The sequence below is a fragment of the Ambystoma mexicanum genome, chromosome 5q (assembly GCF_040938575.1).
Source record: "Ambystoma mexicanum isolate Mex_15411 chromosome 5q, UKY_AmexF1_1, whole genome shotgun sequence".
Classification (NCBI taxonomy): Eukaryota; Metazoa; Chordata; class Amphibia; order Caudata; family Ambystomatidae; genus Ambystoma; species Ambystoma mexicanum.
In genome coordinates, this window is record NC_090933.1 from 780,879,532 (window position 1) to 780,897,563 (window position 18,032).

General features: G+C 42.5%; 1 protein-coding gene across 13 annotated transcripts in view; it reads right to left on the reverse strand.

Moving 5' to 3' along the window:
* The window catches only part of PAG1 (phosphoprotein membrane anchor with glycosphingolipid microdomains 1), an 846,294-nt gene that overhangs the window by 28,143 nt on the left and 800,119 nt on the right, over positions 1-18,032 (reverse strand). For 12 of the 13 annotated variants that reach the window (XM_069621261.1, XM_069621260.1, XM_069621255.1 and 9 more), the window contains one exon: positions 6,205-6,264. The exons of the other annotated variant lie outside the window; for it this stretch is intronic. In XM_069621261.1, the coding sequence (XP_069477362.1) occupies positions 6,205-6,264 (60 nt within the window). The remainder of the gene's footprint in view (positions 1-6,204; positions 6,265-18,032) is intronic. 13 annotated transcript variants of the gene reach the window in all.

Here is an 18,032-nt window from a genome sequence, read left to right on the forward strand (position 1 = left end):
CGGACCTACTCTTGCATTTAGATTTGGTACCTCAATCTCCCTGCTCCATTCCCGACCTACCTTCTGGATACCGGACTCCCTTTGCCTCCCGATTTCGTCTAATGCCACCCGAAATGGTACTGAAAGACCATCTGAATTCTGGACTCCCTCGCCTTCCGATTCAGTCTTCAGCTGCCGCAACGTTAACAACTCCTGCTGCTTGAATTCTTAGGACTTGCCGACTCCTAGCGAACTACTTTTCTGTGCCGGTCTGGATCCCCGGTAAGGAAACATTAGCAGTTCTGCTTTCTATAAGTTACTCACCTTTGACCTCACAGACTTGCATCAGATTCTTCAGTCTGATACACAGGAACAACTCCTTTTTCCCTGCTTTCCAGACAGCACGTGCACACTCCAGTACGCTCTGCAGACTCTGTCAGGTGCACCATCCTGACACTAACGCGTCCCTCGTGCCGTACGGGTTTAGCATCATACCAACCCCTTCCTTTCCTCTCATTTCTCTCGCAGTGGATTTGACTCTCTTGCACCACCTCCTTTTCTTCTGAATCATCCTGAATACCGGTAATAAATCATTAATCACCCTATCACTTAGTGATGTTTTCTGTGTCTGCATTCTACCAATTTAGTTGGATTCTCCCTTCACGATCGTAGATACTGGTCCGATAGAGCCATTCCTCGTACCCACACAGCTAGAAAAACCTACGCTCACTCTCAAGTAGATCAATCACACCAGCTCTGTCAATATGTTTCTTCACTTGTGGCTAATTATTGTCCTTTCCCTTACAGCTTCGGTACCGTGGCGGTGTGTTCTCCCCGCTCTTTTACTTGATCCACTCCTCTGGTCCGTATCAGCCAATGGCAGAGGGGGGTATCAGAAGAAAGAACTCACTCGCTGAGGAGACCTGGGTTATGGACTGACCCAGGTTATCAAGCGCTCAGGCATTGGACTGGTTCTTGGTGGTCGGCAGTCTCCTTGGGTTTTCATACCTGTGTGACCCCCAGCGAGTACCAACAGAGAGGGGCCTGAGGGTTTTTGGAGAAGCCGACCTACACAGAAGAAGCCTGTCGAGAAGTGGTCAAAGAGACCACACCCCTTCCCGATTTGCCTTTTGCCTAAACAAAAGACCCAGCCCTTACAGAGGCCTTTGGAAGGGTAACCACCAAAGAGACTGGGCGCTGTCAGCCTGGGCCTTTTTTCTTCATAAAAAAGGGTTTATTATTTCAGCGGATATTGATAGGGATGGCTCACCCCAAACACAGTCAGTGATTCCATGGAGCTATCGAACAATCGTATTAGAGCAAGCCCAATCACACTGGACTGCCGCTCATCAAGGGGTGGGAAAACTCAGTCAGGTAATTCCAAGATTCTACTGCCCCAGAGTGTTTCGCTGACATTAAGAACTATGTTTTGGCTTGCAACATCTGGCAAAAGACTAGAGCAACTTCAGTCCTAGCACCCTTAAATCCCTTGCATGTTATTGAGGTCTCTTTCTCTAGAATAGAGTTGGACATAGTGGGGCCTTCCCAAAACATCTACGTTAGGAAACATTCCTTCTAGTGATGGTAGACTATGCCACCTGATATCCCAAAGCATTTCCCCCTTCACAATAACACTACCCAACAGATTCTAAAACATCTGTCTGTTACCCTTTCTCTCTAGAGTGTGGTTCCCGAAGGAGATCATTACTGACCAGTGCATCATGTTTATGTCCCGGTTAATACACAATGTAAAGCCGATACTACACATTAAAACATTAAGAACATCAGTCTATCAACCCCAGACAGATAGGTTGGTCAAATATTTAAATTATACGTTAAAACAAATTTTGCACAAGCTGGCTGAAACTGACGGGAGGAATTGGGATAACATAAAACCCTGTCCTTTAAGTGCAGTCCAGGAGACCCCTTCAGGCATTCCTGGGATATTCCCCTTTTGAGCTTCTTTGTGGAAGGGAACCTCGGGACGCTCGAGATATGCTAAAGGAGACATGGGAGGAGAGAGCCAAGGCCATTTTACCAATTTCCCAAACCGCCCAAAAATTCAAAACCCATATGGCCGCCATAAGAGAAATTGCGAACCACCACCTAGGCCAAGCCAAAGAACATCACAAGGCAGTCTATAACAAAAATGAAGTGACCACATCTTTTTCTGTGGGTCAGTTAGTCCAAGTTCTCCCCACGTGTGAAAATAAAATGATAGCCAAGTAGTATGGACACTATGATATACTAGAAAAAAAGGCCCCTTAAATTACCTAATATCTCAGCTGGAAGGAAGGCAGAAAACACAAATCCAACCTGTTGGACCCTAGCGAGATCACCAAAGTCACTATGGCAGCACTCCTTACCGACTCAGAAAAGGAATGGAAAATACATTAATTTCCCTGTCGTTACCTCGTTCCCACCAGGAAGATCTTACTGACCTACAATTCCCCAAAGTATTTTCGAAGCAACCCAGTAGAGTCAAAGGTTTCTTCAATTATATCCAAAACACCAGCAGGGAAGACTATCCACCTAAAACCCTAAAGAATCCCTGAGGCCAGCAGAAAAATCATTGAGAAGGAGATAGAGGAGATGCTCAAGGCCAATATCATCGAGCCCTCTGAGAACCCCTGGTCCTCCCTTATAGCCCTGGTTGCAAAACCCGACCAATCCTGGTGTTTCGGTCTAGATTTTAGGACATTGAATTTGTTCTTCATTTTCGACAATTACCCCATGCCACGGGCTGATGGTCGAAACGAAAAGTTGTATTCAGCTAAATACATATCGACACTCTAACAAAAGGGTACTGGCATGTTCCATTAAATCTAGTGGACAGGGAAAATGCAGCCTTTTCAACACCTCAAGGTCTGCTCCAATTCAAAGTCCTTCCCCTTTGGTTTTCGCACAGCTCCCGCCACCTTCCAGCGACTTATGGATAAAGTCTTAAAACCATACAGTGCTTTCTATACAGCCTATCTAGACGATATAGTGGTCCACATAACAGATGGCCAGAGCATGTACACCACCTTTATTCGATCGCACGTGCTTTCAGAAAAACGAAGTTGAGAGCAAATCCACGAAACTGTCATTTAGCCCAGTAGGCTGTGAAATATCTTGGCTACTTTGTAGTGAATGGCCTTATCCAACCTCAGGTGGAGAAAGTGAATGCGGTGCAGCAAACACCAACCCCTAAGACAAAAAGAGATCTTCGAGCCTTCCCGGGGTTAACTGTGTACTACAGAAGTTTATCCCAAATGACTCGACCCTGGCTGCCTCACTTATTGACAATTTAAGGAATGCTCAGCCCCCGAAACTAACTTTGGATAAAGAAGAACAATCTAGTTTCGACAGCCTAAAAAACAGCCTCTGTCTGGAGCCAGCTTTTAAGATGCCGGATTTTAATAAAGAGTTCCTCCTGCAGACTGACGCCTTAAAGTTAGCTTGGATGAGTCCTCTTCCAAGAGTATGATGGCGTAGAACATCCTGTCTTCTACACAAGCAGGGAGCTCTATACCCGAGAGCAGTCCTATGGTACTGTAGAATTGGAGGCCTTGGCAGTAAAATGGTCAATTGTACACCTAAGATACTACCCAATGGGGAGGAAGCTTAGGTTGATTAGCAACCACTCACAGTTAACCTGGATGAGCCTCAGGAAAGACACTAACCGGAGAGTAATGGCGCGGTTTACAATTCTCTATTCTGAATATAAAAAGATAACATTGTTAAAAAAATTAATTTGTACAAGATAAATAGAGAAGCATGTCAGAGGCCTTAGAGAATAAAAATAATGTGCTATTTTGGCAACTCGTAACTAATAAGGACATGAAAGGTGACCAGACACTCAACTGCTGTATAGGAGCAGAAGAGTGGTGCCTCCATTTTAAGAACCTGTATGGGGGTAGGGAGGGAGAAGTTCCTCCGTGTCCGACAGATAATGAGATTGTTCCTTTGAGCACGACAGGTTGTGCATTACAATAGGAGATGTGGAGAGGGCAATTCAATCTCAAAAAGGTGGCAAAGCAGCCAGACCCAAACTAATACATGTGGATTTGTTTCAATATGAGGTGGATATTTGGGCACCGTTATGTAGGGTATTTCATGCAGCCATAAGGAAAGGTGGGATCCCTGAATCTTGGCGCAAGGCCACTATAATTCCCTTAAATAAAAAAGGTAGAAGGAATAGCCCAGCCAATTATCGCCCGATATCGCTCATTGAGAGCGCAAGTAAATATTTTGGGAAGACTATATTAAGTCATCTACAAGAGTGGGTAGGAGGTAATGCCATAAGCGAACTACAGGCGCTTTCAGAAAGAACAGAGTAGCCATTGGTCATTGCTTCCTGTTACATATGCCGATACATAAATATACAGTTGTTAAGCGAATTAAATTGTACACTGTATTGCTCGATTTGAGGACAGCGTTTGATGCAATTTCTAGGGAAACAATGTGGAAACTTAACATTACGCAAAGTTCCTGCACATTTGGTTCATATAATTAGGCTCCTCTATTCAAGAAACAGTGCTGTGGTTTGCTATGGTTTAGGAGGGGAGGTAACCGAAGCCTTTGATGTAAGAAGGGGGGTGAGGCAGGGATGGGTCCTGGCACCTCTTTTATTCACCCTGTACATACAAAAGATAATAGACAGGTTGCTTAAGGAGTGTCAGGACTGCCCTAAAATGGCTATGGATAGGTATCCCATGTTATTTTACGCGGATGATCCTGTATAACTGACAACAACCCCTCAAGTGTTGGAAAAAGCGCTGGAGATGCACCGGAATATCGATAAATTGAAGACAATAGTTTTTAAGCTCTGATTCGCGAAATCTGAGACCCTTGTGTTAAAGGTGAATGTAACCCAATTAGTTCAAGTCAAAAACGTTTTGACTATCTAGGGGTTCGATTTCAAGAATCAGAGGGATGGGTAGCTCAGGTGAAATGGTCTGTCATTACTTTAACAAAATGTGGAGGTACCCCGATTTGGTAAAACTATCAACTAGTGAATTTGTATGTTAGAAAACATTGGTTCTGTTACCTAAGAGCACCCTCTCTGCCCTGTTACTTCTGGAGCTCGAAGAAACCCCACCGGCTACACTGGCATCCATTGGTCCAGTCATTTACTAGTTAAGACTTTGGAACCAGGAAGGACTGGAGAAATATAGAGATGCCTTACTCCATCTGATTTCATTGGATGTGGGTAGACAATAGACTGGCTATGTCACATTAAAAAAAAAGTTGAAAGAGGAGGTGGTGATTTATGGGAAAATCCTCATCCCCAGGTGAGCGGAGTAAGGAAAACGCATAGGGTTCAAGCGGCTCAGAGAGAAAAAGACCAGTTAATGGGCGGTGCCTTCAAGTTAAAACTAGGCCTTGCATACCTTGAGCTAATGATAACGCAATAAGGAAAACCCCAAGTTCCACAACATTAGTTAATGTTGGACTCAATTGTGGTCCACAATGGCCATGTAAAAAAAATGCAGTCGCTCTACATCACATCAGATGGCAAGGAATTTGAAGGTACTGTCCCCAGTCTTGATTATGTTGAAGCAAATGATTGTCCCATGACTCACTACAAACCGAAAACTGGTCAAACGTTTTCGGTACATGATATTTTTAGGTGTGAATGCCTTATTAGATTGTCCGTACTGTGGATGAGAGAAGTTTCATGGTGGAACAAGCATTTAGAGTATGTTAAATTTAAAAGAATGATTAATGTGACAGCTTGAACAAGAATTATTCCTAAGTAATGTGATAATGGTTTCTTTCCCAGAGAAGTAATGGGACAAGAAAAAGGGAACGGGTTGAATATCAGTATACATTTTTATTCTGTATCTGTTTGGTAGCTATCTTGTTCAACTACTACTACCTACAAATGGTTTTACCTCTTAACCACCTGTAAACATGTATGGTCCATACGAGATAGATGACCTTGTTCTTGTTTGAAATTTTTCATGACTTACAAATTGAATAGCAATTCGGAATACAAAGAATGCTTCATGTTTTACTAATCATTTTCCAATAGGGGACAGACACTAATTCATTCATTTACTTCACATCGTCCACCTGTAAAGTTATGTCGCTAAAATCTGCTATACAAAACACAGTCCTCAGTCATTAAAGGTGCATAGAAAACAGTGTTATCTGGTCATGGAATGTCAGCCCAGAGAGGAGAAATGAAATGGATAAAGCTTGTCAGGGAATAGTGTTCTGTATTACAGCAGAACTTACATCATCCTCTTGAAGACTCGGCTCATCTTTAAATGACTTGTAAGACAACGAGCTGTTCCTCTGAAAAAAAGAGGGGGGTCATGTTACAAACAAGTGATGCGATGCATGGCATGTGATCCAGCCACCCTAAGTAGTTGTATTGGACTCACTATAGACCATAATTCATATATAATTCATTCATAACATTAAGTCAGAAGTAATTACAATTACATGCCCCACACAAAAGATGCCACCCTTCACTCTCTCTGATCCTCTCCAACTGTCTCCCCTAGAACGTTCCACCCTTCCACATTCTACATCCCCAATTCCATCTCACAGTACTAACTAAATACACAGCTTAAATACTATACTTGCATGCCAGCGTTAAGCAGAGGCTGGACCCTCTGCGTCCTCATTTCGTGAGAGAGCAGGAATCCAAAAGAGACGAGTGGCGTCTCACAAGAACGAGCAGGGAATAAGTACCGTTGGACATACAGCGTCCCACAAGCTGGGAGAAAAACGAGAGGAAGAGTGGTGGTGTGACCACAAGAAACCTGTAGTGGGCCCACAGTCCCGGTAACAACAGTGATACCACTCAAGCAAATCAGAATAACCCAGTTACGGCAGCATAAAGAAACTGTGTGCAGGAAACATCAATGGCCAATTTGACAAAGCCGACAGACGACTAGGAGGAAACGTAGAACCCAGTGGCGTTATCCCTACCAGTCACAGGTAACAGGGAAGACTGAATGCCCGGGTGGGGGAACAACAAACCATTATTGGAACGCTCATACTCGCCCCAGTGTGGAGAAAAAGAGTATACCATTAAAAGCTAGTGAAGTTAATGAGCAACATTATTGGAAGACTCCTACTCGTCCCAGTGAAAAAGAGAAAAATGTCAATTTAATGTCCAGAAGAGATATGGAGAGTAAGTAATGGAATGTTCATTCCCAGGGCAATCGGGACAGACCAAGAAAAGAAGACCACGAAACAAAGAAAATATAAATGGAGAAAATGAGCAATATTGGATAACACTACCACAGGAAAAGAGACAGTATCATTAGTAGGAAAAGTCAAGAAGAAGATAAGAAAAGAACGGAAAACAATAAACATCAAGAAATGGTAGAGGAAAAGACCAGAAAGCATTTAACGAACTGTGTGAATTGATAAAAATAGTCACAAGAGGCTATTTGAAGATAACCTATTGAATTGAAGTTCGCAAGCAGCAAACACATCAGGAGAAGGGAGTCATTCTCCTGCCCTTAGTTATTGGTAGGTCAAATAGGATTATTTTGGACAGTGGACGGATTCATTTCAGATTTTTCACTGACTGACTAGCACCGTAGCTAATTTTGTTGGATAGTGAAGCCTCATAGTATAGGGAAAGTTAGGCATTTCTTCTTTTCTTTAATAAAGAATTCAGTAAAATGAAATCACCAGAGACTGTGTTCTCCTCCTGAACCGCCACACACCGCAGAGGGAACCACCCTCAAACACACACACACTGGCAAACAGGCAGAATCAGTGCATGTTCTGCTTTGGATTCAGGCAGCAGAACACCAGAATGTTCAGGAGGTGTTGTAACCCATAAGCGAAAACTGTGCGCTATAATTTAAGGCCGACAATATTTTAGGCAATCAGGCTCTGATATACACTGTAGAGCGTGCTGTCTTTTTACAGTAGGTACAAACTAAGATCCTGTCATTAAAAAAAGAACACAGGTGATGGACCTGATAAGCTGAATAATGTAAAGGGTGGGTGTAAGCATACATGCGCTGAGCTTGGTAAAAAATAACCTAAAATCGAGGACCTTCATATAACAGATATGTAAAATAATTCACATGTGACAACTAAAAACACATCAATACAAACAGTCTAGAAAAGAATAATGGTTTAAATCATAGTACCTAATCCAGAATAAAGTCACTGGCATTTATTGAGGAACTGCTGAGAGTCCCAACAAATACAGTGGAACACATGACTGGAAGAAAGAATATTAGTTAATTATAGGGGTAAATACTCTATTGCTCATGGGAAATGACCCACTGACAGCTGCACCAATATACAAAGAAGTAGCCAAATCTTCAACCAAATCATGTTGACCTCTTTCACTAGCAAGTGGTTCCTCAAAGATTAGATCACACCAACCAAAATGCTTATAGATATGCAATTAGTCCCCAGACCACCTCTGAAACCTATCAATCAGACACTCAAATTACTGCTAATGTCAAAATACAAAGCCCTGAAAGATTAAACTTTATGCTCAACCTTTATGAATCTTTATACATCCTTTGACTGAGTGGACCATGCTTGGTTACAGTCCATAATATCCTTAAGTAGGGTTATGAATCTGGGAAATTCGTCCATTCTGCCCTAAGGGGAGCCACCCCCTTTGAGGCTAGGGAGGTGAGCCCGCTAAGCAATACCCTTCTTACTGGTCTGGGAAAGTGGGACATCACTGGGAGTGGCTCCCATTCCCATGGGGCACTCCCTATACTTAAGTACTATCTGCCTATATGGGAGTATGACAGACTGATACCACAACTATGTGTTGGACTCAAATTAACACTGATATTACCTCTATGTGTTTGGCTTAATGTAGTGCTGGACTCTCCACAGGCTTGACAGCCGGTGGTGAACACTCTGCCCATTTTGAATCTTGGAGTGAGAATAAACGGCCAGCAACCCTTGAATGGAGAAGGAGAAACCCAACGCTGAGGCGAGCCTCCGACATGAGAATGTTGATGAGGGGCAGAGCCGGCTGTAACATGGAATGAAGCAGATTCCTGAAGAAGATGCCTCCTGCTTAGCAAAGCCGCGTCCAGCGCCTGAGAGCCAGAGACCGCGCAACACTAGCCGTTACTGGGGGCACAACCAGGTACAGGACATGGAGCTTGCAAACAGATGCTGAATCCAGGGATGATGGGAGGACTGGGGGCTCCGCTCTCAATCTGAGAAGCCACCCAGTGCAAGAGGAGTGGAATGCGAAAACCGCTAGTGTCCAGTCCGGAAGAGTGGCAAACCGTGCAGAGCGCTACTGCTGCTGAAGAGACAGAGCCTAATTGGAGCAAACACTACTACAGAGCAGGTACGCGGGTTGCACAGTTTGGAGGGAGGAGGGGAGAGGAGAGGAAAGAACGAGTGGGGAATTACCCTAATACCATACGAGGATCACAGGGACCTGAGAAGAGAGGCAGCATGAAATGAGGAGAAGGGTTGCGGGAGTCCGAAATATTTGAGAAACAGAAACCTCCAGAAGGGTCACAGGGAACCACGGGAACTAAGAGCCAGAAGGGGAGACAGATACCTCCAGAAGGTTCTTAGGGATCCACAAGAACCAAGAGCCAGAAGAAGAGAGAGGTCACAGGAACCTCCAGAAAGTTCACAGGGACCCATGAGAGAAGCGAGTCAGCTGGAAAGAGGAGTCACATGTACCCAAAGAGATAAGTAAAACACTGGGTCAGAGGAACTCAAAGGAGCCCAAGGGGCCCAATAAGCAAAGTGACAAGAGATACCAGGGGAGCACAGAAGTACCCAACATTTGATCAAAGTGTGGAGAGATCAACCAAAGTGCTAGAGAGGAATCAGGGAAATATCCCCACCTAAAGAAATGTGGGACTTGAGACCTTTTGTGAGAACTTTGGGTAAACATTTGATGAACCTTTATAGACTGCCAATAATTGTTTGAGGAAAACTGTTATTAGCTGATAATTATTGAATCCTGACCCACAAGGGATTACTGGGAAGCCCGAGAGAGATTGTGCTGAAAAACCCAGAGTGCAGGGCACACCACCTATTCTTCTTTTACATTTGTCCAAGTACTAGTGCCAGTTTATTGAATAGGTTTGGACCAAAGACTATTTTATTTCTTGGACTATCGACAAGCACCTTCTTTAACGTTTGTTACGAAGGGAACTCCCTTTTAAAGGTAGGGTCAGTGAGGGGTTTCCTTTTCATTTAAATAAAACTATGTTTTCATGCCGCCCTCTGGTCCTAGTCCCCCTTCTGGCTTGCCACAGTAGGTATTTCAAAAGGTTTTCTTAAACTTAGAATGATAATCCATACAGAAACGTAGTCAGTGGCAAGATATGACGTGGGAGGTAGATATTCAAACTCCTTTAGAATTTATAAATATTTGCACCAGAAATGTGTATTAGCTCCAATTTTTGAAAACTTGCATACAAATGCTTTATAGAATATACTGGTGCAGTTTACCCATGACCTTCGTTGCCTTGGTACAGGAAGAATACGCCTATTGACATATGCAGATGATGCTGTCCTTTTTTCAAGGATCGCTATGTCTCTTCAGAAATTGAGAGAATTCTGCCATTTGTACGACGAAATGAAAGATAAATGCAAATAAATCATCATTTATGGTTATAGGGAAAGAATCACCAGTTTGTTTCTTAATGGTTGTTGGTTAGGGAGAGATCCAAGTTTTGACAATTGGGGTTTACGATTATCCTTTAAGAGTGAGGGGGGGCAAACTGATAAACAATCTATTAGACTGACTCAAGTGAAAGCAGGTATTTTTCATTTTGGCAGTTATCTCAAAGTGCAGCCACCTGCAATTATGATTGTTTTTAAAGCTAGAGTTTGTGTGATTGCTCTTTGTGGGGCTGCGATCTGGGTTATGGTATCTGAGCAAAATTACAAATAATGCAAAAAACAAAATACATTCTATTTATTGTTGCCACGACTCTTCACTTTTTGGCCATTTGGGTACTGTCTCTTAGAAAAGTATGGTGGATGTTTTGAGATATGGTGGAGCAAACAAAATAGCATGGCTTTAACAAATTAAAAAGAGTCTTAGTTCAATTAATGCTTCCCAATGGTTTGAGAATCCAGAAAATGCAGATATATAGTCCGGCAAGAGCAAAAATAGTTTTGCTTGAGAAACTTTCAGATGAAAAATCTTTAGAACTTCTAAAACCATCTAAAAAGCACATTTGTTGATCGTACCCTCAAAGATTTTGTAACCTTATCTTAAATGGTCCAGGTCAATTCCTCACCAATTTAATTTGGTACACCTGAAAAATAATTATTTACCAATTAATATGGTTGTGAGGAAACCAAACCGGGACAGAAAACTTTGACCAATGTTGTGAATACCGTGCCCACGAGTTCAAACCCATTGGCCATTTTCTATTCTTTTGCTCTGCCTATATACACATACGAAGGAAAATGATTATTCCTGCACTTGTATTTTTATTAATTTAGGGCAACCTTTTGCATTGCCTTTTATTGCAAGAAATTACGTTAATCTGGAATTTGTATAGATATGTAAGCCAGGCACTTTCTGTAAGAAGACCACATATTTTAGCGGTTTCATTTTTACTAACATTTGCAACAATTATTGTTTTTTGATACATTATTGTAATTTTCTTTCTTATTCACTTTGTAGGAGTGTTCATTTTGTAGATATTATGTATGTTTTCTTTATAATTCCAACAAACATTGATGATAAACAATCTATCGATCTGGGCCATGCCCGATTACAGGTAAATAAATGTTCCATTGTTTTTTTCAGAAAAGAAGCATCTAGTCTGCTAAACTGATTACGAGATTAGTCACCCCAGATACTACTCAGAATTTTATTCCTATGATTTTCAGTCTAATAGCTGTTGGCATTTTACATTTCTGCCTTTAATATTAAGGCTCAGGCCCCATTTACTTGTGCAGCTCGAGCCAGAACTTTCACTTTATGCTTGGTCCAGTTGGCCAGTCCTGAAAGCCTAACTCCTAAATAGTCTTGTATTTTGTATTTATTTTTATTTATATAGCGCTTTAATCCAAAGCGCTTAACAAGCGGAACAAGCATAATACAATAAGCAATGCATGACAAATTGAATCTGAACCAGAGAACAGAACAAGGAACAATTTACAAATATTGATAGGAAGGGTGCTGAAGGAGAGAGGCTAAGTGAGGGAGGGGGTGGAGGAGTGGAAGAGGTAGAGTCAGTAGTGAGAGAGGGAAAAAGGAAGCTAGGGGGGTCAGTGGAAGAGAAGATTTTAGAGACGTGCGGAATGAAGGGTAGGAGGTAATAGAACAGACAGGAAGGGTTGGCGGTTCCAATGGAAAAGAGCGAGAAGTTGGAATCATAATGAAAACATACATAATATCTACAAATAATAAATAAATACAAATAATTAATAAATATAAGTCTTAGGTCTGTGACTCTTGCAATTGTTTTATCTTCATAGTAGATCACCATTTTTCTGCACTTACATGCTTCAAAAGAAATATCGGCTGATTTGTGTGATTATTTTGAGTTTTCTTACTTTCATGCGCCAACAAGACCTTAAGGAAAAGGAGAGTACTGGCTATCGGCATGGCATCATCGGCATACTGCAATATAGGCGTTGGTTTGTTCTGTAGTATAGGGATGTCAGATGTTGAGGAAAGCTTCCTTTCATTATCTGCCAGATGTTCTCTCTGGTAACTAGACTGAATGCAGTGCTAGGGTCTAGGGAGGCTACACGTAGCCATCGTCCGCTGGAACTGTGCATATTTCAATGAGCAATTGTAAACGCAAACAATGCTCTACTATAACTGATCTACGTCATCAATGTGCGTTTTTTACTGCGCATCCCAAAATGTCGACCTTTTTGTTTTACTCTATTTCACGGCATGCCCCCAACCCCATTTATTATTAACTTAAACCATCGCCTCACATGTGCAGTGAAAAGCAGTTTTAAAAAAATGGCCATTTATGGATGCGCAGTGGTGGGAATGCGCATTGCAGTAGTAATACCAACCATTCCTGGATTGACCCACAAACCATGCTGCGATTCCGGGAGCATTCACTTGGTTAGACTCGTGGTGCCTATGCTTATCCCTTCCCCATAATCCTTACAGATAAACCAATTAAGAGCAATTCATCAGTAGCAGGCATGGCTAGCTCTGTTCCCTTTTTTGTTTATGGGGATTACTATCCCCTTTGCTCAATTATCCGGCATCAGTTGGGGTATGAAAAATGCTCTCACAAAATAAATCTGGTATCAGTGATGCCCAAAGAGGTGCTCTATCTTTAAAAGGATCTGTAGGAAGTCCACCTGGACCTGGACCCATTTAAAATTTTTGGCTGGTTGTTGCATCTAGCACCAACACAAAAATAATGTAGTGGGCTAGGTTGTGTAAACGATCACTGTGTGCTTAAGGAGAAATTGAGAGAACAGTACCTTGTCCACCTCACCACGGCCGTATCACATCATTTGGTGGTTTTGACACATTATATTTTTAAGGGTTTGGGGGGCAGAGTACGAGATTAAATGTTTATGATTTTTAGGGGGGTGGAGCGTGGTATAAAAAGGCCACAAGGAATGCTGCAAAACGGCACCGTGATGAGGTGGGTCAGACCAGGAATGAATATATCTTTATTATTTACAGGTAGGAAGTGATTTGTCCATTTATCATCTGAAAATATAAAGTCTATCGTATCTCTGCATTTATCTTTATTAAAGCCACAGCCCATCCACATCCAGAATCGTCGTTAAACGTGTTACCTATTTCCAACTCTTTTCAACAGCGTGCCTTCACTTCCAGTTTTGCCTTTGCATTTCACTTTCGCCTCTCTGATATTGTCTTCGTGTGAATTGCATTTTTGATGGGGGCTAAAATGGGGGATTTTTGGCACTCCATGTCCTAACCAGCCGTTATGAGCTTTTCATGTTCTTTCTCTTTTTCTGCCTGTGTAGAGTGACCAGAGGAATATTTGTTTTGCTAAGCAGTTCATAGCTGTTAGGAAAGATTTTATTTTTGCAAATTTCCTTCCATAGTTCCTATGAACCCGCAATTCTTTTTGCACCTTTTTTTAACCTGTTCTGACTTTTTGAAGTGAAGTATAGTCTTCGCCTTCACTTCCCTTCCCTTGCCTATTGCTCATTGTTATGGTCAGTCCTTCAGACTATCAGTACTGGGAAACTTTTTTTGAATTCTCGTACTTTTTAACATTACTGTGCAGTGCAATGAGGATACTTTTGAGTCACCCTAGGCTTTTTACACATAGAATTTCAGGTTACTTTTATATGCGCCTAAAGACAAGCTTGAAGCAGCAGATACATGTTTTACATTATTTTTAGTATGCCCATTCGCGTTTACTGCGTATAGCTACTAAACGTGGCTAGTTCCCTAAAATGGTAATGCAACAAGATTTTCGCTTGCTTCTTTGGCCAGATTGTTGTTTGGCCTTGTTCCTGCCTCGCCAAGTGAGGAACTTCTTTATAAGGTCATGCACTTGCCCGGGAAATCTTTTGCTTTCACGGGCTAGTGATGCCTTTGTGTATGTGTGACCCAGGAAGGGGGTGCAACTGTCTAGTGTAGCCAGAAAGTATAGGTGTGCGGCAAATGTGAAACCAGTAGTTGTTGCTGATTGGACAACTACTGGCTGTTTGAATGTTGCAGTTCCTTACCATTGGTGGGCTTGGACTTGTTTCCAGCTTGGACCTCTATAGCCATTTCTTCAAATCATCACTGGAACCAAGAATCCCTCAAAGAAGAACAGTCTGCTGAATATCCGAAGATGACTCTTGAAGTGGCCCAGCATCCCTTCCTGTGTCTGGCCCGGTGAAGTCATGTTTGACTAACTGATCTAAGACACTGAGCAGTTCTTCAGCCCTTGGAATTGTGGGACCAATTAGTCTCAACACCTTCTGGAGGATCTGACCCTACTGAGCCTTCAGAAGTGTCCCTGGACTGTCCGGTGGACTGCCAAGCTCTCTCATGGGCTACCTCGCCAGAAGTGTCGCCGTTCCACGTTCAAGCCTGGAAATTTGGTGGTCACCAGCTTGTGCAACAAGTCGTCTTCTCTCTGATTTTCAGCCTCACAGTATCAAGGGATCCTGTCGTGGAGCCGCTTCTGTGACTGCGACTGGAATGATACCTGTCAACACGTGTGTGTGCCAACACTGACGCAGGAACTCGCCTTACTCCAACCTGTGATGTGTCCTGAAGAGGTCTGCATCAGTGTTTCTTGCATTTCTTCATTGACAGAGGTTGCATCTTGCAGCTGCACCCAACCAGAAGAATCCTCGAACTCAACTCCTGAGCACCCCTCACCAAAACCAACAGATGATGAATGAGGCCCCCAGCGACCCTGAGATGATCCATTAAGACAACATCAGGCGTGCAAGTAAACGCAATTTATCTGTCTCCCCCATCCTCTATACGATAACATTGGGAATACATCCCTTTGTCTCCTACATTCTATTCCACTCACCTTTTGGCTGTCAAAACTGGGTAGAGTAACCTAAATTTTATAAGAAAACATTAACTTACCTCTAATAAAATTGTTGAAGAACTATCACCAACACAAGTGAATTGCTACTTACCTGAAAAGACTCACTTCAGGGGAGAAACATTGTGGCTCCTGTGACTTTTGAGCACAAAGCCGCATTCTTCTTAGGGGTTGGACTGCTTGAATCAGGGAATTAACTAGTGACCTGGTTCCATCATTTATTGCATTTACTTACCCACTTGCTGAATAAGTTCCTTTAATGCATATTTGTACTGTGATGATTGTATATATTTGTATGAGTGTGTTGTACGATAATTCTACCTGTTATTTATTGTAGGCCTTCTGAACACACTATAACAATAATCTATTATATACTTACTGTCTAAATTGAATTATTATGTGCCATACTCTCTGGGCTCATTGAGGGCCTCTGACCCCACTCTCACTCTACCAAGAAAAAAGCCTTGACTGCTCTTGATTGGTACCTTGATTGGATTTTTGGCAAACCTCTAAGAGTTCCCTGTTCACTATAACTAGGTTGGCCTCCTAAAATCTGTCCAGCGGGCTAGATTCTAGAGATCCATCTCAACAATAACCTCTTACTACAACTATAGATTTGTAATCAACTGATAAGCAAAACCGGAGCAATAAAAAGCATTGAGACCAGACATGGTTTAAGTAAGACTTTATTTAAGCAATAACCTCTGAGACAGGGGGCGTTCCTTGGTAGTAATCATGGTGTTTAATTCACCCCGGAACTGTTTGCACCTGGCTAAGCACCCCCTTAAGGGAGTTATAGCTATTATAACCGGAGTACCATGTTAGCAGAGAGGTGGAATCCCAGTTACTAACTGTGCAAGACATAAATGTGAATGTCACCAGTCACACAGCTGTAGAAAACACAGAGTGGGCACGTGAAAAGTTTGAAAAATTGGGTCGCGGGCATCAACATAATGTGTCAAAAGGCAGTGGTACAAGAGAGACTGCAATGAATTGACAAAACTATAACTGTGCAGTGGCCCTCAATTGGAGAGAAGAGATGTGGGGGAAGTTGGGTTGTATGAACACTAGCGATGGGGTGGTTTTTATAAGAACAGTCGAGGGGGCAGGTGGTAGAAGATGAGGTTTATGCAGTCTTATTGGAACCAGCTTGCTAAAGAATGTTAGATCATTTGTGTTCAGATGGTTGGGTCCCTACATTGAAATTTGTGGTGTGCCCCAAGCCCAGCGTTGGCCAGGAGCCATAACTTTCAGGGAGTAGTTGGTCTAAGTAGTAGAGAGGTTGGAACAATAACATGTTTAGCATCATACTGCAGAAGGTTCTTGCCCAAAAGCAGAGACGTATAGCATACTTATAGCATACTTCCTCCAGTGATGCGTTTCTTCTGCAGTTTACTGGTTAGTATAAAAACACTTTGTGCATCTGCAGGCAGCTTGGAAATGTAAAGTGCAATGGAGGGTACCAGGCATTTCCGCCATCAGGGTAGGCCTACATGAGGCCACCAACGGTGGTCACTGTACAGCGGATCTGCCTGGGAGTTGCGATTCGTCTGTTCAAACAACAGATACTGGAAAAATGTTCATCATGTGAGTTACAAAGGCATATGAGGGAAGCAAACATTGGACTTCTGTTTTAGGGCTATGGATATTGAAACTCCTGGACTTTTTATTGTCTGTGGAGTCAATGTTACCAGTGTGTGCTTTATGAACACCAATGGCATCAGCAACATTTATTAATGAGATGTAAATATTGTTCACATTTTGAAAGTGTTCATTGCGCACTATATTAAAGGGGAGGTTGTTTAAATAATGTTTAATGCCACACCGTAGACAGGAGGATCCATGCCCACCATTAAATGCTCGACAAGCCAGTCTTGACACTTGGGCAGAGGGCCAGAGAACAGGCTGAGACAGATTGCTGATGAATGTTATTTAATGCGGACACCAATGCCTATTAGTGGAGGTGTAGCAGTGAGCAAGGTATTCTGAAATGCAGGAGGAAAGCTGAATTGGGGCAATGCCTTCGAGTGGGGTACTATTAGATGGGAGTTAGTGGAGGAATCATGAAAGCACAAAAAGAGGGGGCCCGTGCCATGGAATGGTCGAACGGTAAACCAGAGTATTACCATAAAATAAGCCCCATGGGTCAGTCAAGCAGAAAAGGAGGACCAGGAATTATTGCAGAATATCAAGTAGAATACTCTCTGTACACATAATAACTGATGCCCCCCCTACCGAGTGATGGCACTCTTTCATCATGCCCACATCCCACCACAATTTTCAAATACTACACCATACTGAAAGGGCAAAGGGATTAACAGATGACAAAATATATTCTTTCTTATTTCTCTCATTTAATTATCACAGTTCTTATGGGTGAAGAGTAAGGGCAAAGAGAGGGGTGGGAGTGCGTCTGTGCAGTTGAAACGAAAGGAGGGATGACTAAATAACAGTGGCTAGGTTTGGATCAAAACAACAAATGACAGGATCTTCCACTTGGTTCTCCACTTAGGAACGTTGTCCTGAGTCTGTCCCTTTCTCTGTCTCTCTAGGTCAGAGTTGTAGCTCAGACACTCACTCTGGGACTTTTTAGGGCTCCCGAAAACTTGTTTT